At 41.3% G+C, this 24,638-nt stretch overlaps 1 protein-coding gene across 2 annotated transcripts in view; it reads left to right on the top strand.

Annotated features, from left to right (window-relative positions):
* FARS2 (phenylalanyl-tRNA synthetase 2, mitochondrial) overlaps window positions 1-24,638 on the top strand; it is a 649,181-nt gene that overhangs the window by 414,747 nt on the left and 209,796 nt on the right. For both annotated transcript variants that reach the window (XM_073631001.1, XM_073631002.1), the window contains exon 6: window positions 18,028-18,188. In XM_073631001.1, coding sequence (XP_073487102.1) covers window positions 18,028-18,188 — 161 coding nt within the window. The remainder of the gene's footprint in view (window positions 1-18,027; window positions 18,189-24,638) is intronic.

Below are 24,638 nucleotides of genomic sequence, written 5' to 3' on the forward strand. Positions count from 1 at the left end.
TGCATGTCTCTTGAGGTGTCACACTTAAAGACATCTTGTCGGTTTCATATTATTCAGTCTTTGAAGCTCAAATTAAGTCTTTGTATACTTGTAATACATTCAGGCCACATAGCCGGTAAAAAATATGACTTTTTTTAATTATTATGTGTTCTTGAATAAAATAGGAATGTCCCTGTGCCTGCTTACACAGAGCCCGATGGTCTGGTTCTCCAGCTGACACATTCCCTATAATAGTATTCCAATCAACAGTGCTTAGGCAGCCTGCATAACAGGTATAAAAAGCAAGATTAGAATTAGACTTTTGTAATTATTATACAATGGCTAAAATAATTATTTGGTCCCCTGCAGATTTTGTAAGTTTGCCCACTTACAAAGAAATGAAGGGTCTATAATTGTTATCATAGGTGTTTTTTAAATGATAGAGACAGATTATCAACCAAAAATCTAGAAAAAACACATGATACAAATGTTATAAATTGAGTTGCAATTTAGTGAGTAAAATAAGTATTTGATCCCCTTCCAACCAACAATAATTTTGGCTTCCACACACTGGCTACCGTATGTGCTCATGTGGTACACAGATTAGTCCTGTCAATTTAAGAAGGTGCTCCTAACAACAACCCGTTACAGTAAAACCTTGGATTGCTAGCATAATTCCTTCCGGAAACATGCTTGTAATCCAAAGCACTTGTCTATCAAAGCAAATCTTCCCATAAGAAATAATGGAAACTCAGATGATTTGTTCCACAACCATTTATTCATAGGTCTTTATAGTCCATATAAAAAGATCATAGCAGTGTGATAGGTTGTGTAACCATAAAATGTCCATTTATAAATGACAGCCTCCACAAGGGGATTAGAAGCAAAATTCAGCAGGAACTACAGAGTATAAAAGAGAAGAGAGGTGCATTTAAGTGTAGCAATATGGTTACATTTAATGAAGGCACAACATTTAGCAACTCACATGGTTGATTACTAAAACAGGCACATCTAAGTATGCAGGCGTCCGGGGTAAAGCTGTGAGCTGTGACTTGACACTACTTGTATATCAAGACATCGCTTGTATATCAAGTCAAAATTTATGAAAAAACTTTGCTTGTTTTGCAAAACGCTCTTAAACCAAGTTACTCTCAAACCAAGGTTTTACTGTATGTGTTTAAAAGACACCTGTCCACATAATCTCTTTCTTCCGTTCAAGCCTCACCATCATAGGCAAGACCAAAGAGCTGTCAAAGGACGTCAGGGACAAGATTGTAGACCTGCCCAAGGCTGGAATGGGCTACAAGACCATCAACAAGAAGCTTGGTGAGAAGGAGACAACTGTTGGAGCTATTGTTTGCAAATGGAAGAAATACAAAATAACCATGAATTGCCCTCAGTCTGAAGTGCCATGCAAGATTTCGCCTCATGGGGTAAGGATGTTCATGAGGAAAGTGAGGGATCAGCCCACAACTACAGGGGAGGAGCTTGTGAATGATCTCAAGGCAGTTTGGATCACAGTCACCAAACAAACCATTGGTAACACAATACGCCACAATGGATTGAAATCCTGCAGCGCCCGCAAGGTCCCCCTCCCCAAGAAGGCACATGTACAGGTCTGTCTGCAATTTGAACATCTAAATGATTCAGAGAAGGATTGGGGGAATGCTGTGGCCAGGTGAGACCAAAATTGAGCTCTTTGGCATTAACTCGACTTGTGTTTGGAGTGAGAAAAATGCTGACTATGACCCTAAGAACACTATCCCTACAGTCAAGCACAGAGATGGAAACATTATGCTTTGGAGCTGTTTCTCTGCTAAAGGTAGAGGATGACTTTGCCGCATTGAGGGCCCAATGAATGGGGCCATGTATTGTAAAGATTCGGATGAGAACCTTTTTCTTTCAGCCAAAAAACTGGTGATGGGTATTCCAGCATTACAATGACCCAAAACATACCGCCAAGGCAACAAAGGAGTAGCTCAAGAACAAGCACATTAAGGTCATGGAGTGGCCTAGCCAGTGTCCAGACCTTAATCCTATAAAAAATGTATGGCGGGAGCTGAAACTTTGAGTTATTAAGCGACAGCCAAGAAACCGTAAGGATTTAGAGAAGTTCTGTAAGAGCAGTGGACCAAAATTCCTCCTGAGATGTGTGCAAACCTGGTAACCAACTACAAGAAACGTCTTACCTCTGTCCTTGCCAACAAGGGTTTCTCCACCAAGTACTATGTCATGTTTTGCTTTGGAATCACATACAGTGGGGACGGAAAGTATTCAGACCCCCTTAAATTTTTCACTCTTTGTTATATTGCAGCCATTTGCTAAAATCATTTAAGTTCATTTTTTTTCCTCATTAATGTACACACAGCACCCCATATTGACAGAAAAACACAGAATTGTTGACATTTTTGCAGATTTATTGAAAAAGAAAAACTGAAATATCACATGGTCCTAAGTATTCAGACCCTTTGCTCAGTATTTAGTAGAAGCACCCTTCTGATCTAATACGGACATGAGTCTTTTTGGGAAAGATGCAACAAGTTTGTCACACCTGGATTTGGGGATCCTCTGCCATTCCTCCTTGCAGATCCTCTCCAGTTCTGTCAGGTTGGATGGTAAACGTTGGTGGACAGCCATTTTTAGGTCTCTCCAGAGATGCTCAATTGGGTTTAAGTCAGGGCTCTGGCTGGGCCATTCAAGAACAGTCACAGAGTTGTTGTGAAGTCACTCCTTTGTTATTTTAGCCGTGTGCTTAGGGTCATTGTCTTGTTGGAAGGTAAACCTTCGGCCCAGTCTGAGGTCCTGAGCACTCTGGAGAAGGTTTTCGTCCAGGATATCCCTGTACTTGGCCGCATTCATCTTTCCCTCGATTGCAACCAGTCGTCCTGTCCCTGCAGCTGAAAAACACCCCCACAGCATGATGCTGCCACCACCATGCTTCACTGTTGGGACTGTATTGGACAGGTGATGAGCAGTGCCTGGTTTTCTCCACGCATACCGCTTAGAATTAAGGCCAAAAAGTTCTATCTTGGTCTCATCAGACCAAAGAATCTTATTTCTCACCATCTTGAAATCCTTCAGGTTTTTTTTAGCAAACTCCATGCAGGCTTTTATGTGTCTTACACTGAGGAGAAGCTTCCGTCGGGCCACTCTGCCATAAAGCCCCGACTAGTGGAGGGCTGCAGTGATGGTTGACTTTCTACAACTTTCTCCCATCTCCCGACTGCATCTCTGGAACTCAGCCACAGTGATCTTTGGGTTCTTCTTTACCTCTCTCACCAAGGCTCTTCTCCCCCGATAGCTCAGTTTGGCTGGACGGCCAGCTCTAGGAAGGGTTATGGTCATCCGAAACGTCTTCCATTTAAGGATTATGGAGGCCACTGTGCTCTTAGGAACCTTAAGTGCAGCAGAAATGTTTTTGTAACCTTGGCCAGATCTGTGCCTTGCCACAATTCTGTCTCTGAATTGAGGCAGTTCCTTTGACCTCATGATTCTCATTTGCTCTGACATGCACTGTGAGCTGTAAGGTCTTATATAGACAGGTGCGTGGCTTTCCTAATCAAGTCCAATCAGTATAATCAAACACAGCTGGACTTAAATGAAGGTGTAGAACCATCTCAAGGATGATCAGAAGAAATGGACAGCACCTGAGTTAAATATATGAGTGTGACAGCAAAGGGTCTGAATACTTAGGACCATGTGATATTTCAGTTTTTCTTTTTTAATAATTCTGCAAAAATGTCAACAATTCTGTGTTTTTCTGTCAATATGGGGTGCTGTGTGTACATTGAGGAAAAAAATGAACTTAAATGATTTTAGCAAATGGCTGCAATATAACAAAGAGTGAAACATTTAAGGGGGTTTGAATACTTTCTGTCACCACTGTACTTATTTTACTCACTGAACTGCAACTCAATTAATAACATCTGTATTGTGTGTTTTTTTCTGGATTTTTGGTTGATATTCTGTTTCTATCATTTAAAATACATCTGCAGGGGATCAAATAATTATTTTCTACACTGTAACTGTGCCGGCCAATTAATGATAAAAAAAAAAAGAATATATGTATATACAGTATCTCACAAAAGTGTGTACACCCCTCACACTTTTGTAAATATTTTATTCTATCTTTTCATGTGACAACACTGAAGAAATGACACTTTGCTACAATGTAAACAAGTCAGTGTACAGCTTGTATAACAGTGTAAATTTGCTGTTCCCTCAAAATAACTCAACACATAGCCATTAATGTCTAAACTGCTGGCAAAAAAAGTGAGTACACCCCTACGTGAAAATGTCCAAATTGGGTCCAATTAAACATTTTCCCTCCCCAGTGTCATGTGACTCGTTAGTGTTACAAGGTCTCAGGTGTGAATGGGGAGCAGGTGTGTTTAATTTGGTGTTATCGCTCTCACTCTCTCAGTCACTGGAAGTTCAACATGGCACCTCATGGCAAAGAACTCTCTGAGGATCTGAAAAAAAGAATTGCTGCTCTACATAAAGATGGCATAGGCTATAAGAAGATTGCCAAGTCCCTGAAACTGAGCTGCAGCACAGTGGCCAAGACCATACAGTGGTTTAACAGGACAGGTTCCACTCAGCATCATATCCAGAGGTTGTCTTTGAGAAATAGACGTATGAGTGCTGCCAGCATTGCTGCAGAGGTTGAAGGGGTGGGGGGTCAGCCTATCAGTGCTCAGACCATATGCCGCACACTGCATCTATTTGGTCTGCATGGCTGTCGTCCCAGAAGGAAGCCTCTTCTAAAGATGATGCACAAGAAAGACCGCAAACAGTTTGCTGAAGACAAGCAGACTAAGGACATGGATTACTGGAACCATGTCCTGTGGTCAAATGAGACCAAGATAAACTTATTTGGTTCAGATGGTGTCAAGCGTGTGTGGCGGCAACCAGGTGAGGAGTACAAAGACAAGTGTGTCTTGCCTACAGTCAAACATGGTGGTGGGAGTGTCATGGTCTGGGGTTGCATGAGTGCTGCCACCAATGGGGAACTGCAGTTCATTGAGGGAACCATGGATGTCAATATTTACTGTGACATACTGAAGCAGAGCATGACCCCCTCCCTTTGGAGACTGGGCCAAAGGGCAGTATTCCAAAATGATAATGACCCCAAACACACCTCCAAGATGACCACTGCCTTGCTAAAGAAGCTGAGGGTAAAGGTGATGGACTGGCCAAGCATATCTCCAGACCTAAACCCTATTGAGCATCTGTGGGGCATCCTCAAACGGAAGGTGGATGAGTGCAAGGTCTCGAACATCCACCAGCTCCGTGATGTCATCATGGAGGGGTTTTAAACAAAAACCCGAAGATTAACCCTGCGCTAGAAATAAAAAGATATATATTGAAAATAAATAAATAAAAGCAGCCAGCACCAAAAAGTCCAATACAAAAACTCAAAAACACTGTGATAAATAAAGATGCAGTGCTAATATAGTGAATTTGAAAATATTGATCAAGAGGTAATGGTGAAAAAACTCTCAACTAGAAAAACTAAGGCAAATACAACACAGAAATTGCTAAAAGGTGATAAACCAAGAAGTGAAACCAAAATCAATTGAAACAACTGATGCATGAAAATATTGGTGAAAAGAACTCTCACTTAAAAAACTAAGGCAGATATCACAAAGAATTGGTAAAATTAATATGTGATAAACAACAAGATAAAATCACAATACTGACACATAAGTGGAAGTGAATGCGGAAAGAATTATTAAACAAATGATTATTGTAAATAATATGTAAACTCAGTCCCATTCCAATACAAGCCGTGCATTAAAAAGTCATTAAAAAATCCATATAGGGTGTAAAGATGATACTCCAGAGTAAAGATAGTGAAAAAAGATCCAATATCCAAGATGCTTCACACCTAGGTGAGTATTAATGCTCCTTACCGACTATAGATGACCACCCTAAGGTAGTCTCACCAGGCACAGGGAAATTCAGGTCTCCCAAAAACCTATACCGATGTCCACATTTTGAGGCTATGATCGTGGTACTCGAAAAACAAAAACAAAAAATGCTCCCATAGTGTAGTGGTTCATAAACAGTAATTTAATAAGCCAAACGAATTGCACTTACAAATTATCTCATCCTTCGTGAGCGTAACACAATGCAGATCAAAGATAAAAATTGTGGCATCTCCACAGGCTTCCTGCTGCTTTCTGTTTGCTTCCCATCAATCACTTATGAGAAACGTAATGATGTCATTGTCACAGATTCCACCCTACCCGTTTTGTCACGATAGGACGTCGTCTGGGGATTGGCCGAGTGACGCTGTCATTATGTTTGGGGTTTAAGTAGATACTGGCCGTTCAGGGTAGGAGGATGGGAACGGAAAAGACGCCACCATATTAACTACTGGCTGCCTATGCAGACTTTAATAGACAAAAACAGAGATAAGCCAAAGAGGGAAACAATGAAAATTTTGCCATCTTGTGGCCGAAAGATATGCATATATTATACTGATGGGTTGCAAACCAGCAAGCGAGAAGTCTGGAAAAAGTTGCATAATATACAAATGACCAATAGGATGTGTACAAATGAAAACAATAACAATTGATTAAAATAACATTGTGCAATTCATAAAAATATAAAAAATAATATTTAATAATACTAATGAAATTAGTAAAATTCATTAGATATTACCTAAACATTTATTGAAAAATTAAATAAAAAGTATGAAATTATTAGGAATTATTAATAAAAGAATTAATATCCCAATCTACATTTAAGCCATAGGGCACATAGGATTTTATGTCAAAAATCCATCTAGTTTCAAGCCGGGAAATGGCTCTAACTTTATTTATGCCTCCCCAATGAGGTTGGAGTTTATCCAAGGCCAAAAAAAGAGTCCCTTTGAGTTTTTTGTCGTGATGTTTAGCGTAGTTTCTGGACAAATTATGTTTGCTGAAGCCACGCTTAATATTCCCTTCATGCTCAGACAAATGTATATGTAGAGCTCTCTTCGTGTCTCCAATGTACTGTTTGGAGCTTGGACACTATCATATACACCACATACTCCGTAGAGCATGTAATGAATGACTCTATATTGTATGATTTGTTTGTCTGGGTCGATTGAAAGGTTTCACATCTCCGCCCTCTAAAGGAATTAATTTAGCAAATATCACATCTTCTACAAGGATAGAAGCCTTTCATGGTTTGAAAAAATTAGACAGTTTTAGGAGGGTCTACCACATTGGGAGCAATCCTATGACGGAGAGAGGGTGCTCCTCTGAAAATAACCACAGGGCGATCTGGAAGGGTGGGACCAAGCACCTTGTCATTCTTTGGTAAATTCCAATATTTATTGAAAATCTTTCTAACAGAAAAATGTTGATTGGAATATCCTGTCACCAAAGAACAACCAAACTTGTTATCAGGGGCTTGATTAACCCTTCTGGGTCCATTCAGGATTTTTAAAGGGTATTGGCCATTTATAACTTTAAAAGCAACGGGGTCACTTTAAGTAAACCTGTTGTTTTGCCCTGATACTGATACACATCTATTTTTGATAGGTGCTGCCTTCAACTGTAACATCTTTTTTTGTATTTTTGTTGCATTGGCAATAAACGTAATCATACAGTATATTTTAAGGTATGTCTGGGCCTTATGTATCATCATATTTTTGTTAATTTAGCTGTTTTACAAGGTTGAATTTCTTGTGAAGTTGTCTGTCTTGGTAGAGAAGTTCTGTTCAGCAGACTTCAGAATGAGTTCCTGAATCGTGAATTCTATATACTGGTTTGTGTCTTTAGGTTAAGCTCCTGTGTGTTCTCTTTGGTCTTTTCATTGAGTTCTGCATCTTCTTTTATCACTCCACACATTTCATGTCATTTACAGCAATTTAACAGACAAGTGCCAGCACATTTTACTGAAAAGATTCTTTCCTTTACTCTTTACTATGAAAAACCCAATTAATGAAAGAAAACTTTCAGCGATGACACATCCTTGCCTTCAGTATTCTTGTGCCTCCCTGTTCGCTTTACAAAAAATGTCATGAAGTACAAATGGTATTGCTTTATCTTTTGAAAAGTTTTTGAGCTTTTGCTGGTATTATCTAAGAATCACCAGGATTCCCAAGATACTTATTAAAAGCTCAAGAACAACAAAACTAAGATTTATTTACCAGTCAGATGTTTATATTGTAATGTATATTTTTCAGTATAGACTTGTATACCTAAAAGCTCATTTGATTTCATGCAATATAACTGCTATCTATAAAATATAATGAGTTGGTTCTGTTATGGAAACATTGGCTGTATGATAAGATGCCTACTGCCAAAGGTTTCCTCTGTACTCACATATACCTGTAGTACATGAACACTCATATGCTTCAGCTTGTTATGTTTGTGTGGCAGATAGTCGCAGCTAGCATGATTCCTAGCTCAATACTGTGCCTTTTAATCTCTTTTCACTGCTGGCTGCGGCTTGAGGGTGTCTACCTTGCTATACTATACCACATAGGCAGCACAGGTTTTTGTACTATCCTATCAAAATCAATGTAGGTTGGCAGGTTTCTAAAGTATCTGGGAAGGTGAAAGTGAAGTTAAAGGGTCAGTGCTGTCATGCTTATAAGCTGATTTGTGGACTCCGCTTATAAGCATTGCTCTAGCGTAGATGAGCAGTACTGCAGCTCTGCACTCATTCTTGTGATCAATGTGCTCATCTGTCCTAGCTTATATGCTGGATGGGGCCAATCACTCAGAATGCTATTTTTATGGCTAGGCCTTTCAAAAGCTGGAGTTGACCTACAGGTATGTAACTTAAAGGAACCTGAATTTCCTCTATACTGCACTATCATTTTTAACCTATTGGGGCCCCTTGGTTGCACTTCAAAAAGGTGAACTAAAAATAAAAAGGTCACCTTTAAAAATGATTACTCTGAATTACTGATCTGTACAAGTATACAAGTCAGGGCTTCTGACTTTTCAAATCCACATACAGGTTCTTGGTCAACTCACAAAGTATTGAAACCGGAGACTTTTTCATGGGTAGAGAGTGAGACCAATAGGCCCTGGTGTGTTTTATATGTAGTTAAGTGAAAGAACCCCATAGCAGGATAGAGTCCCTACAGTATGCTATTAGGAACGTTGCCCTTAATTCAGAAGAGCCTTCTGGGAATGAGCAGGACACAATTTACACCCTTTTTAAGAGACTAACTGAGAATCTGTGACACTGTAAGTGCATGAGCTCTAGCATTTCTGAAAATTGTTTGCTCCATTGAAACTTGCCTTAAGCCACCATGTTGGAAATGCTTCTTTGTGAAGAAAAGAGTGTTTGCTATCAAGCTATGTTAAAGTTGTTAAATCTGAACCGAACTGCACATTTTGTGTCTGAAATGGGCTGGAAGGTGCTTGACACCATTGTGGGGCTTTGGTTTGGAACAGGGTAGGTGGTTTGCCAATAGGTCTCCACCACTGTGTTGTTGGGTATGTGGGTTCCCCTTTTCTCTAAATGTATACCTAAACCATGTACCCTGCTGTCTCAAGAGCTTCTGTGTTGCAGTGGGACCCAGGAGGCAGATGCTTGAAGCTACCAGTGTGAAGAGAGGCCTCTTCAAGTAAATATTTTCCTGACAACACTGAAGCTATGTAGAATTATGTGCCTTGGATTGCCTGATAAGGAAGATAGCCATCCAGAAAGAACTGGCTTAACAACCTGCTGGAAGGGTCAGGAACATGTTGGTATAGTCATATTCCAGCCACTGGGAGGGAGCTACCCTAACTGCTTGCTCTGCATAAAAAAATGGACCTTTCTCGTTATTTCTTTGGAGCTCATTAGGCAGCTTGATTTGGTTGTTTGTGTCGGTGGCAGTAATGGTAACATTAGCCATAATATTAACTCCCAGCGCCGGTGTCAATAATTGCAATAATACTTTCCAGTATGTGTCACTGACCACTATAATAACCTCTAGCATTGATGTCAGTGACCACAATAATAAACCCCAGCATTTGAGTCAGTGACTGCAATATTAACCCTAGCATCTTTGTCAGTGGCAATGTTATGAACTCCCCTCCCTCCTTCACTGGTGGTCAGTGGCAATGCTCATAACCCACACATTGTATTGTTGGTCAGTGGCACTGCTGTTAATCCCTCAGCCCCCCCCCCCCCCCCCCCCAATGCATTGCTGATCAGTACAGGTAATCCCCTAGATTGGTGGTCAATGGCAGTGCTGTTAAGCCCCTGCCTGCATTGGTGGTCAGTGGCGATGATGTTAATGCCCCCTTCCAACCTTGTATTGGTGGTAAGCGGCAGTGCTGTTTCCTCCCTTTACATTGCTAGTCAGTGGCAGTCCTGTTACTGTTTCTATGTCCCCTTCATTGGTAGGCAGCGGCAGTGCTGTCAACCACCTTCTTCCTTCTCTGCATTGGTGATCAGTGACAAATAGTGTCAGCCCCCCCTGTATTGGTAGTCAGTGGCTGTGTTGTTAACCCTCTCACTCCCTCCCCTAGCATTGGTAGTCAATGCTTACTTATCTTATCACACGTTCCTGTGCCACTCTCCCTCTCCCTTCCTCCAGACAGCACTTTATATGTTCTGTCGGGCAGAGATCACTCCACCTGACAGTACTTCAGTTGTCAGTGCCACGTTCTGGTATGCAGGGAGCGCCCCACCACCCCACTGGCAAAGCCCAGGACACAGCAGGCTTTGTGTTGGGCACCAGGCCCTTGACTTTTTTTTTATATTTCTAGCAAAATGATCCTACTTAAAACATAAAACTTACTTTATCATTTTTTTTCTTTTCTCTTGAAAGAAACTTTTGGTCAGGGCACATTAAAGCAATACATAAAGCAAAACCAAAGCTAAATTAAAAAATGCGAGCCAGCAGTATCTTTATTGAAGGAGAGACAAGCTATTTGTTTCCTGCAATAAAACAAACTTACTTGCCTGTTCCTAATCTTATTTTCAGTATTCTCGGCACACCTCAGTAATGGAAAGAATTAATTTGTGTGTGTATGGCCGAAGACCCAACACCCGGAAAATGCCGGGGAGAAAATGTTAGCACTAGCGAGGGATTTTTGCGGACGCTTTGTTGAAATGGAGATAGGTATTTGTGGAGTTTGGTTCTGATTTAAGCCAGAGCCATATTTATATATTACGACCTAGGCATGCCTTAATGATAATGCCCATTTGTACAGGCTTCACCCCCTGCATTGTAAATATTGCAGTAAAGACTACCAGCCACTCTATTGGAAACAGCTATCTGCTTTATATGCAGAGCTATATTTCATCTGTACAGATCATTAGATTAGTGGACAAAGAAATGACATATGGTTTATTATTTGCTGAACAATAGAGAGTCCTTTGACTCCTCTCAATATCCACTGTACCCTCTTCCCTCTACAGTTTAGCCACTGATGTCCAGGAGAGGGAAATGAAATTAGTGCTGCCCCCATTACCCTGCTACCCAGGGTACTGGCCCACTAGTGCCATTACAGTACATAAATACTGATCAGATCTGACAATAGCAATGTGTTTGCTGTATATGTATACATTTTTTCCTTAAAAGTCTACATTTCTTGTTCAAATATTTTGTTAAGGTATAACAAAGTGCAAATCATTACACTTGTCAAGCAGACAACACAACAAAGAAGAAAAATCTACATTTATTAGAAAAAAAAAATGCAACATAAGCACAAGCTACGTTATTTACCTTCAGTGTGATGTGTCCCTTGTGCTTCCTTTCTCCAGCTCAGAAGTAATTTTCCTCCTCCAATGCACCACCATCACCCACCAGACTTTCTGGTGCAGCAGGGGTTAATAGAACTGAGGAGTTGTCATAGGCACTAATCATACCTGGCTGATTCCGCCCAGCTCCTACTAGAGCTGTACTAGAGCTTCTATGAGTTAAAAAAATGATCTACAAATGGACGGTGGGGGGAGGGGGGGGGGGGTGATTGAAAGGTTCTTTTCTCCATTCATAGAAGCTGTAGTATGCCTTCATTGAATGGAGGATGTTGAGAGAGCCCATGAAAGCTTCTCAGTTCTATTAACCCTCATCGCACCAGCAGATTATGGAGGGGGGGGAGGGAACATTATTACTGAATGAGAAGCACAAGGGCCACATCAGACTTAAAGTGGAGTTCCACCCACCTTTAGAACTATTTCTTACAAATCATTATTGCAGCATATAGATCAAGCAATGGATTTTTATTTTTTTTTTATATATAAGAGCTTACCTGGATAGCAGTGTTTTCTATCTTTTCTGGCCTCTCCCATCCGCGGATATGTCCGTCATATCCGGCAGCGCACTGTTTCCTGGGAGCTATGTGTCTTATTTCCTAGGAGTCAGTGTGGATGGCCACCGTTCGGGTTGCCATCACAACGGGGCGGGCACTTCCGGCGGCGCCGCCCGTTGTGATGGTAACGTCATAAGTTTCCAGTGCTGCGATCATTTCCTACTGCGCATGCACGAGGACGGGAAGACAATCCTGGAAGACAATGCTTGTGGGCTTTATATGCCCACAAGCATAATGGGAAGTTACAACAAAGCGGAATAAAAGTTATTTTTCAATCTAACATGTTTATTATTGGGGCGAATGTTATTAAAATCAGTGGTATTAATGTATGGCATGATCCAAAGTTAAGCTTATAAAAAAAATTAAAAATTTGGCGGAACTCCACTTTAAGGTAAGCAATGCTCCCTGTGCTTATTTTTTTTTTTTAAACTTAGGCTTTAATTACCTCTAGCACAAAAGCTAGATTGCTGTTGCATTAATCAATGATTATGTAAAGTAATGCTTGCTTATGCTACCCTGTTCTCTATACTTAAGCTGGATAAAAAATATACAATTTTCTTCAGATTTTTTCCTTTTAGATTTACCAAACCCATATAATATGAGGTCAGACCTTAAGAATTTCAATTTGTATGCAATCAGGCAGGCCCTTGCACTACATGGTTTTGGTAAATCTAAAGGAAATCAGACAACCAAAGTTGTATAGTGTGTATGGGGTCTTAGATTCTATCATCTTGTTCTGAAAATCCTTTTTTAAATGCCGCCTTCCTGAATTTATAATACCTCTGATATATTTGAAGGTTCCTGTCATTTCACAGAGAAAGACAAGGACAAGAACACTTTTTTGAATGAAAAGGTGTTAAAAGTAAATGTCTGGGCTGTGTAAAGTCTAAATCACTATTCATATATTCACCCTATCACACAAACCTGTGTCCTTATTTCACCTTTTTCATGTAAGGTTCTGCTACCAAACAGCATGAAACCCCAATTAAGAGGAATAAAATCAATCGGAGAAGCTTAAAATGGGAACATTATGCTTTCAGCATGAATCTATTTGTTCACCATAAACTAATTATGATGGGTCTTTGTGTATACAACAACACTGTGAAAAGAAGGACAACATGAAATATGCAAACTAAAACGCATTTGGGGAGATTTACTAAAACTGGTGCATTCAGAATCTGGTGCAGCTGTGCATAGTAGCCAATCAGCTTCTAAGATCTGCACCAGATTATGCATGAGCCAGTTTTAGTAAATAACCCCCATTGTGCCTAAAACTGACAAAACTTAAGGTGCTACTCTAGTCAAACCTTTTTCCCATATCGTCTTTCAGGACAGCCACCTATGAGAGACCTTGGCTCCTCCCTTCTTAGGAAACAATGCCCAGCCTAGATTTAAAAGGCATGCTTCCCCGCCGGCTCCTCAGTTTTGGTGTTTCCTCCGGCAGGAGACACTGCGAGGAGCCATGGCTAAAGACAGCCAGGGAGGCTGAAGCCTGTATTTCCAGGACGGAGACAGAGGTCTCTGGGAACTAGTGGTGCTATGCCTCGGAGAGAGGTTACCTGGCAGCCACACTGTTTTTCTGTTGCCACCCCAGCTTTCTGAAAGTCGTGGGATGCTCCAGGGGCCCACTTTCAGGTTCTCAGTGGAGACTCAGGAGGCGGCACTGTTCCTTTCCCCCTCGCATTCTGGTGCGAGCCGCGATGGAGCTCACAGCTGGGCCGTGTGGCGGGTGACGTCACTTCCGGCAAACTGTTTGCAGGCTTTCTTGTGCATCATCTTTGGAAGAGGCTTCCTTCTGGGATGACAGCCATGCAGACCAATTTGATGCAGTGTGCAGCGTATGGTCTGAGCACTGACAGGCTGACCCCCCACCCCTTCAACCTCTGCAGCAATGCTGGCAGCACTCATGCGTCTGTAGCACTGACCCCCGAAGGAGCTGCTGAGTTATTTGGGCCTGTTCTCTGCCTTATAACCCTTTGAATATCTCAGTCCCCCTGACACAGCTGTGGTGTAATAGTGTGCAGTTAGAATGAAATCACAAAGGCAAGTTCACAATACTCAATATAATATACCTGTCTGTAGTTACCTTACCCTCCTCTGGGCTGGTGACGAAGAGGAAAACAACACTCACACAGTTATACTTAAATAGTAACCCTATTTACTGTAGTTGTATTAGAAGGGTTAAACTACAATGGTTGTACTGTCAGACCAACATAGTCTGACAGACAACTAAACTTTACAAAAGGTACAATACAGGTGTATAATGTCTGAAGTAATATATGAGAGGTATAACAAAGTAAATAGGATACCATCAGAGTGAGTGTATCTCACTCTAAGCACTGTCCTATTTCCTGCACGCTTAAAGCTGTACTAAATCAAATGTTGACCTGATTAAGTACAATACAACACTAGGGAGCTCCCTCCTATAATATCACACCACCCTGATATAGTAAAATAACCCAAGGCCTTATGTGTTACTGAACAGTCCTCCTTTATCTTCTTTTCTTCTGCTAGCAACAAGGTAATTTTGTAATCCAAGGGTTTATGATTCCTTTTCAAAGTATGCTGAAAAGATGAAAACCCGGCTTTGGTGCCGTGGTACTTTAACTAATTTTGATGCCAAGGACTCAGTACAAATTCCTCTTGAATCTGCTTGTGGGACTATGGGTCCCAGCAACTCTGTCTTGTGTACACGTGTGTATAAAAGTGCATCAAGGAACTTGTGGGCAACAGCCCTCTCACCCAACCAGGACAGTGTTGTCAGAAGACTCCGTTCTGATGTGCAGGGTTCTGTCTCCGGCCGGCCGGCACTGCTGCGATGCTCCGCTCCTCTCCACAAGACGCTCCGGAACTCCCAGACAACTACGTCAGGCTCCTCTGGCTCCTTCCCAGTCTTGCCCCGTCGTCAGTCCAGCTCTGTGGGATGTCACAATACCGCTGCTCGGATCGGTGTTCCGTGGAGGTAAGCCGCGCTGTGCTGGAGACCTCACACAGATCCTCCCAGGCTGGCCATGTGTGTCCAAGAGCCCTAAGATGGCCGCTCCCAGCCCTTTTATAATCTTCCCACAATGCAGTTCTGTTCCCTGAGGTTCATGGGAGTCACTGAGCATTGTGGGTGGGTTAAGTTAATGTCCAGATATAAACAAACAAAAGACTTCCAGGTCAACTTGAATAATCATAATAGAAATAAAACAAAGATTCAGTCCTTGTATATTTTGGCCGCTAGATGGCGCCAGAGGATAAGATATAACATAACATAAAACTATTAGGCATTATTAAGCAAATAAGTGACCGCTACACATCTATTTCCCAAAGACAACCTCTGGATATGACACTGAACACGTGCACTCAACTTCTTTGGTCGACCATGGTGAGGCCTTTTCTGAGTGCAGCCTGTCTTGTTGAAGATATGTATGGTCTTGGCCAATGTGCTGCAGCTCAGTTTCAGGGTCTTGGCAATCTTCTTATAGCCTAGGCCATCTTTATGTAGAGCAACACTTCTTTTTTTCACATCCTCAGAGTGTTCTTTGCCATGATGTTGAACTTCCAGTGACCAGTATGAGAGAGTTAGAGCAATAACACCAAATGTAACACACCTGCTCCCCATTCACATGCGAGACCTTGTAAAACTAACAAGTCACATGACACCGGGGAGGGAAAATGGCTAATTGGAACCAATTTGGACATTTTCACTTAGGGGTGTACTTACTTTTGTTGCCAGCAGTTTAGACATTAATGGCTGTGTGTTGAGTTATTTTGAGGGGGACAGCAAATTTACACTGTTATACAAGCTGTACGCTCATTACTTTACATTGTAGCAAAGTGTAATTTCTTCAGTGTTGTCACATGAAAAGATATAATAAAATATTTACAAAAATGTGAGGGGTGAACTCACTTTTGTGAGATACTGTATGTGATATAAGCATTTTATTATTTTTAATAAAGGTTTTATGAAGGCGTTACATGATGCATGTGCATTTTCTGGACAGACAGAAATAGAGAGCATTTGGCAGGCAAAACAGTTCATATTTATGTCTTTCGTCTGTGTAATTAGCTGTTTGCCTGTTCAGCTTTAAAGCTGAAGTTTAATTTGCTTTATTTTTCCTTCCTTGATTCCCCTCTTCATCAATATGAGACGTGAAAGTTTTTTAGTGGCAGATTACCTTACAGGTTACAGAAGAACTCCAGGAATATGTTTTTCCTAAAATGTGCTGTTACAACTGCTTTATTCCCATGAGATGTATGCTCCCTCCAGGATAGCTGCTGTTTCTGTATTATTTGCCATTTCAATGATGGCAGATTGTGCAGCTCTGGCTATACCTCCAGCGCTGTGACGAGAAGGGCTGTGGTTCTCCTACACACAAGCCGCACTGCCATTTGCTCTCCCCTCCTCTCCCCTTGTCCAGTCACAGAATGTTTTATATTTTTTGAATGGTTAACAGAATACAAAGTGTTCTGTGAATGGACAAGGGAAGAGGAGAAGCAGACAAGTAACAGTATGACTTGTGTATAGGAGAGCCACAGCTCTCATTGTTGGAGAGCCATAAGTATAGATACACTATCTAACATTGGTGATACTCCAAATAATACAAAAAATGCAGCAATCCTGGAGGTGGTATACACCTCAGGGACTTAACTAGTTGTAACACAGCACATTTTTAAGAAAAACTGTTCTTTTTTAAGTTACTCTGGTTCAGGATTTCCAACTCATCATCACTGATACAAACAAATAACACATGAATGGTGTCCTAAAACATATTCACGAAACTACAACCCTTAAAAGAAAAAAAAAAGACATGCTCCTGTCCCTTTAAGGCACGAGATATAGCACAGTGCTTTTGCCATGTTTGCCGTATGTGCCAATTGTCCCTTTCTTTGTTCTACAATACCTGGTTGATCCTACCTGTTCCTCTCTTTCCCTCTGTAAACTGACCACGTTTATAGCTCTCTCCTCGGCATCTCTGCATCTCCCGCTCCCTCTTCCCCTGTCTCTTCCATAGTCTGTGTGAGAGCTGATCTCCTCCTCGCCCCTCCCCTCTTCTCTTCTCTCCTCTCCCCTCTCCACTCCTCTCTGTGTAAATCTATTCCCTGCAGCTGCTCCAGTGCTTGTAAAGTAAAGAAACATATATTAATTCATTTGATCCTCTTTATTTTAGGTCCCTGTTCTGTTCAGTGTGTGTGTTTTCCTAAAATTATAATGCTAAATACCTTCTTTGCAGAGCCCTGCTGTGCAGAAATGTAACCTCCCTCTGATAGCTTGCATTCATCAGAGGGGAATCTCAGCCCCTCCCACTATCCTAACTCAGGAAGGGAAGCAGAGGGAGGTCACATGACAGTGCAGCAGGGCTCTATAAAGAAGGTATTTAGCATTATAATTTTAGGAAAACACACACACTGTACTGAACAGGGACCTAAAATAGAGACAATCAAAGTAATTAATACATGTGACTTCACAACCACTTTAATAATGATGTCATGTTGTAAGGAAACACAGACATAAATGTTGTGTTTTTAGACTTAGAAATTCCTTTGAAGGAATAACATGCTCATGCGATTAGTAATATTTCTTAAAAGATTGGGAAAACACTGGACAATTATTATTGTGCAAGCCTTCTCTGTTGATTGGCTTCACAGCCTTTTGTTTGCATATCTTTTAGAATCATCAGATGGCAATTACTGACAGATTTTGCTATCTCTTCAGTTCATCCACTAGAGACGCAATAAATATTTTATTTGATATCTTTCAAACTAAGCTCCTGGATTTTCTTCTTGTTTTTGATTGCAGCTGGTGCTCATGATAAAATTGGATGGGCATTTGGTCTCGGATTAGAGAGGCTGGCCATGATTCTTTATGGTATTCCTGACATCCGCATGTTCTGGAGTCAAAACAAGCTCTTCCTGAAGCAGTTCTACGTGTCTGACATCAACCAGCAAGTACAATTTCAGGTAATCAGTGCCAGCAAGGCTGTCACAAGAAATGAGAATGCTTCAAAAATATTTGTTCAAACTAAAATGCAAGTTGTTTGAGAAAAAATTTGAATAATGATTGTAGCATACATTTCCATGATGTTGTATGCAAAGTGTGTTGAACATTGAGCAGTAAAAGGGAAATAAAGAAAGCTATGTTAAGGACTGACTGCAATCAAAGTGATAAATCAACATGGAAAATGGGGTATAATATTGAAAAATGTAAAGCAATGCACTTGGGGGCAAAAAATATAGCCGCAAAGTACACACTAGGGGGAGAACCTCTGGGGGAATCCAGGATGGAGAAAGATCTGGGATCCTAGTAGAAGACAGACTGAGCAATAGCATGAAATGGCAAGCCGCAGCAAGTAAAGCTAGCAGACAATTGGCAAAAAGGGATTTTACTCCAGAGATAAAACCATAATCCTGCAACTTTATAAACTCTGGTTCGACCACATCTGGAGTGTTTCGTCCAGTTCTGGTCACCAATCCTCAGGAAGGATGTGCTGGAACTGGAGAGAGTCCAGAAAAGGGCAACAAAATTAATAAGGGGACTGGACCTCAATTACAAGGAACGAATACAAGCACTAAACTTATTCTCCCTGGAAAAGAGATGCTTGAGAGGAGATATGATAGCGATATACAAATACCTCAATGGTGATCCCAGCATAGGTAGGAAACTATTCAGTCTCAGGTAGTGTAAGAAGACACGGGGTCACTCAATGAGATTGGAGGAGAAGCAGTTTAACTTTAAGCTGCGTATGGGGTTTTTCACTGTCAGGGCGATAAGGATGTGGAACCTCTTCCACAATCTGTGGTGTCAGCAGGAAGTATTAATAGTTTTAACCACTTACAAGGCACTTTACCCCCTACCTGCCCAGGCCAGTTTTCAGCTTTCAGCGCTGTCACACTTTGAATGACAATTGCGCAACACTGTACCCAAATTACATTTTTATAATTTTTTTTCCACAAATAGAGCTTTTTTTTGGTGGTATTTGATCACCACTGGGTTTTTTTATTTTATGTTATTTTTTATTTTTTTGCTAAACAAATTTAAAAAAGACTGACATTTTTGAAAAAATAAAAAGTTTTTCTTTGTTTCTGTTATAAAATTTTGTAAGTATGTTTTCTCCTTCACTGAGGCTGCACTGACAGGCACTGATGAGGTTGATTTACCTATATAATGGTAATAGTACTGGGTTTCTGGAGGTACAGACACAACAATAATATTAAATATTACCTACCCTGTTATATTAGTTCATTTTTAATCGTGAAAATTTTGATGTGAGACATTTGGGCTCACCCAGTCCCAACACACCTAAATGAGACCTGGAAAAAAACACACCCTGGATCTTGTATTGCAAAACTCAACTGCTATAGTAACTAAACAAGTAGTTATCCAAAACACAGTCTTTATGCCTAAACTTGAGAGTAACTCTGTACCTCAACTGAACTCTTTAGCTGGCCATACACTAATCGAAATCTGGGTGTTTCAGAAGGGACCAGCTGAATTTCAATCAGTGTGTGGCCTTCCCTGCTTGACAGAACTTGATTATTTAATCCACTTCAGTCAAATAAATAAAAAAGCTGGAAAACCGTGGTTGCAGCTAATCATCAGTGTACTTTGACAGCAGCAGGTCCCGCTGTTGGAGACAATATCCCAGTTGGGGGATTCCTCCGTCCACCTTGTTTGTTTATGGGCAGCTTTAACTTGTGTGGAACTAAATGCACTTTTTTTAAATGAATTGAATAAGGAGGATTATAACCCTCATCAGTTTTTTTGTTTTTTTTTGTCATATGTTCTATTGGGGAGATTTCTGTTCACTTTCCTGTCCCATAGCCAAAACAGGAAGTGAGAGGAAATCCCTCCAAAGTGAGGGAATCTTGAGGTGGCATCAGGGTCACCAGAACTAGTGTCCCATTGGAAGATTTCTGCTCTATAAGTGTTCTGATGTCGACCCAAATTTTGAGAATTTCTTTTACTTTCACTTTAGTTGGTCAAGGTCTCAGGTGTGAATGGGGAGCAGGTGTGTTAAATTTGGTGTTATCGCCCTCACTCTCTCATACTGGTCACTGGAAGTTAAAAATGGCACCTCATGGCAAAGAACTCTTTGAGGATCTGAAAAAAAGAACTGTTACTCTACATAAAGGTGGCCTAGGCTATATGAAGATTGCCAAAACCCTGAAACTGAGCTGCAGCATGGTGACCAAGACTGTACAGTGGTTTAACAAGACAGGTTCCACTCAGAACAGGCCTCACCATGGTCGACCAAAGAAGTTAAGTGCACGTGCTCAGTGTCATATCCAGAGGTTGTCTTTGGGAAATGGATGTATGAGTGCTGCCAGCATTTCTGCAGAGGTTGAAGGGGTGGGGGGTCTGCCTGTCAGTGCTCAGACCTTACACTGCGCACTGCATCAAATTGGTCTGCATGGCTGTCATCCCAGAAGGAAGCCTCTTCTAAAGATGATGCACAGGAAAGCCCGCAAACAGTTTGCTGAAGACAAGCAGACTAAGGACGTGAGTCTGACTTCAGAAAGGGCCACGCTCGAAACGCGTTGTCAAGACAACAGCCACGTTCTCTCCTTGCTCTCCTCGGCTTTCTCTCCACCATCTTGAGTACCAAGCTTCATTTTGGATTTGGTGTCCCTGAGCGTTTGACGTCACGCCCCGGAAGTCATTCGCTCACTGATTTCTATTGGAGGTTGTTCCGGCTGTCTTCCGGCCCCTTCTCCACCTACGGCTGGCTAGTCGTGCTGCCGTTCACCATCCGGGACTCGGTCGAGGCTCTACATCGTCTCCCGGTCCCTACACGAGTTGGGTTCACCCTTTCCATTCCCCGCTTTTGTGGATTTCATAGGGGTGCATGAGGGTTCCACCACTGCAGCAATTCTTCAAAAAGCCAGTCCATCTCTGGCTGCCGCCATAAGGTACCACTACAGCAGTGAACAAGTTGATTGTCATCTATTTGTGTGAGGAGATTTTTAACTGTTTTTTAATTCATCATATGGTAACAATAAGTCAATATATGGTTTATCTTACTGATTTTTGCCTGGTTATCTGTCCGCACAAGACTGTCTTGAATAGCGCTTTTTATGGTTGCCATTGACTGTTTAGACTAAGGACATGGATTACTGAAACCATGTCCTGTGCTCTGATGAGACCAAGATAAACTTATTTGGTTCAGATGGTGTCAAGCGTGTGTGGCAGCAACCAGGTCAGGAGTATAAAGACAAGTGTGTCAGTCAAGCATGGTGGTGGGAGTGTCATGGTCGGGGGCTGCATAAGTGCTGCCGGCACTGGGGAGCTACAGTTTATTGAGGGAACCATGAATGCCAACATGTACTGTGACATACTGAAGCCAAGCATGATCCCCTCCCCTCTGAGACTGGGCCGAAGGGCAGTATTCGAACATGATAACGACCCCAAACATCCTTCCAAGACGACCACTGCCTTGCTAAAGAAGCTGAGGGTAAAGGTGATGGACTGGCCAAGCATGTCTCCAGACTCAAACCCTATTGAGCATCTGTGAGGCATCCTCAAACGTAAGGTGGAGTAGCGCAAGGTCTCTGACATCCGCCAGCTCTGTGATGTCATCATGGAGGAGTGGAAGAGGACTCCAGTGGCAACTTGTGAAGCTCTGGTGAACTTCATGCCCAAGAGGGTTAAGGCAGTACTGGAAAGAAAAATGGTTGTCACATAAAATATTGACACTTTTGGCCCAATTTGAACATTTTCACTTAGGGGTGTACTCACTTTTGTTGCCAGTGGTTTACATATGAATGGCTGTGTGTTGAGTTATTTTGAGGGGAAAGCAAATTTACACTGTTATACAAGCTGTACACTGACTTGTTTACATTGTAGCAAAGTGTCATTTCTTCAGTGTTGTCACATGAAAAGATATAATAAAATATTTACAAAAATGTGAGGGGTGTACTCACTTTTGTGAGATAGTGTAGTGAGTCAGTCAAATGTAAGTGGATTCAAACATGCCTAAGACACGCATAGATCTATGCTGAGATAAAATACGTTTAAAAAAAAAACAACCATAAATTTAAAAAAACTTGATTTGTTCTGCCTTTTGATTCTTCTATGGTCTTTTTTTACTGCTCTGTGTTTCTATATTTCTCACTGATAGCAGTGGTGGAAACACAGTGCGAGGTAGCCACAGCAAAAACTTGGTCAAACACTTGCTCTGCCAAAGCTTAACAAAAAGAACATTTAGAGTGAAGATGTTTCTCTTGCACCAGAGCAGGACCTATTTTAACACAAGTCTCTGCATTCTAGCTCTATCTCAGGCATGCAACAAGTGACATATCCTACCAAGGCAGCTTTCCCTGTTACTATGAAAAACATTCTAAGACAGCTAAAAGCCTGCAATTCAGCCATTATTTTCCAGAGCTCAAAGCCACTAGACTTCTTCTTCATCCTCACCTTTTCTAGCTGAGTTGGATGTAGATCTACCTGCTTTAATAGTAGAAACAAAGGAGAGCACCCAGAGAGGATGTTAGAGGAAACTGCAGAATATTTCTCATCCCCAGGCTCCTATACACCTGATACTAGGGTTTCACACAAAATATCCAGTGGAAAAAGAATTTACAAAGAAATTGACTATTCTGGTAGTAGGCCCTACCATCTCAGTCTTAAATAAATATCTTTTTGTCCTTTTAGAAGCTGTTCCATCGTTTAAGATTTCTGCAGAGAGAAAATTGAAACCACTCTTACAGAACAATCCCAGGTATGGATAGTTTATACCTAGTTGCATTGGTCCAGCTTGTACTAATGTAAATATGTATATACCATACCTGGCTGATGCCCCTGGAAGCTGGAAATCACTGACGCAGGAACAGTTGCTCCAGTGATTTCCACATGTGCCCGGGTCCCATGCTAAGCCAGGTGCATTTTTGGTTTGGTAGACTGTAGAGATTTAGATAAAAGCTATTTTGATGTAACTGTAAACTCAGTGTCTTGGAGTACAGTACAGGCCACAGGCTACCCTCCTCTCTGTTCTTGGGTTACTCAGCATGGCTTGCTAAAAAAACTGGGAAAGAAAAATATAATCTGAGGCATACAAAGAGACATGTCTCCATCCCTAAATATACATACAAAAACATAGCAATGGTCATGGGACTTTAAATGAGGAAGGTCACTGATTGATTTTGCAACACACACTGTATTTAAACTGTTATGTATCATATTGTAATGTAGGATTTGGCAAATTGTGGTACCGACTGCTGTGCTAATCTTTGTATTCCTTTCTTCTAACAATGTTCTACTGTTACTATCATTATATGTGTATCTGCCTAGGGCCGGTTGTTTGTATCTTTCCTAAAACCCAATAAAGAGTTAATGACAAAAAAAAAAAAAAAATGAGGCAGGTCACATTAGTAGGTACAAATTTATTAAAATGAATAATTATAACACATACTATGATAAGCATAAGTACACACAATCAATTTACAAATATATTACAAACATATGTTAAAAAAGGAGCTGATATAACTGAGGACTCATTGAGTGAGGCTGGGTTATAGGAGTACGCCCGAGGGGCATGAGGAGTAAAGGTTTGCCAGTGTCCAATCACTTGAAGATAGCATCCCACATCCTAGGGTCTATAAATATCCAGCCTGTGTCCTGTACTGTATGCCATGATATAGAATTTTCATTCAAATTGAATTTCCTTTTTTTGTGAATGGAATCATATTTTGATATTGGCTCAGTGGTAAAAAGCATTTGTAGTGAGAACATGTCAGTCAAAACTGTAGTTTTAAGGCTTGCCAGCCCACTGTTCAACAGAAAACAATTACTCACACAGGGTTTTCACCATCAAAAGCAGTAACAAAAATAATGCCAGGCTAGCTGGCTCTATTTTCAAGTAATCCGCTGCTTAAGTTTTAACCTTGGCTTTTGGCTGGTCCCCCCCAGACCATCTTACACAGTACCTCTGTGTTCGTTTAGCTTTCCTGGCTCTCTTAGCCTTTTTGGTTGCAGCACTCATGCTTCATGGGTCCACTCCCTGGCGTATTAATAGGGGTTCTCCTGACACTCAGACTCTCTCATGCCTTCAAGACCTCCAGATTCCTTCAATCCACTGGACTTGCCTAGTTGTCCTGTCTCTCTCAGTCTCCCAGACTCACTTCACCATCTCGCGTCTATGGACACAGGATCTCTCCTCCAGCATGGAGTGCTGTCACTTGGCTGCAGCACACCTGCCTCCATAATGGGAGCTATGAACTATGCCCAAGTCCTTCATTATAAGGGCTGTGTGCACCTGCACTCTCAGACGGCCGTTCTCCTGCAAGACCTGGACACTGAGTTACAGATTTCTTCCCTTCCAAAACTCTTTCAAATTCCCAAACTCCTCAACCCAATATGGGAATATCAAAACTCTGAAAAAGTTAAAAAAATAAACACCTTTCTCAATTCAGAAT

Source organism: Aquarana catesbeiana, linkage group LG05, assembly GCF_042186555.1.
Source record: "Aquarana catesbeiana isolate 2022-GZ linkage group LG05, ASM4218655v1, whole genome shotgun sequence".
Classification (NCBI taxonomy): Eukaryota; Metazoa; Chordata; class Amphibia; order Anura; family Ranidae; genus Aquarana; species Aquarana catesbeiana.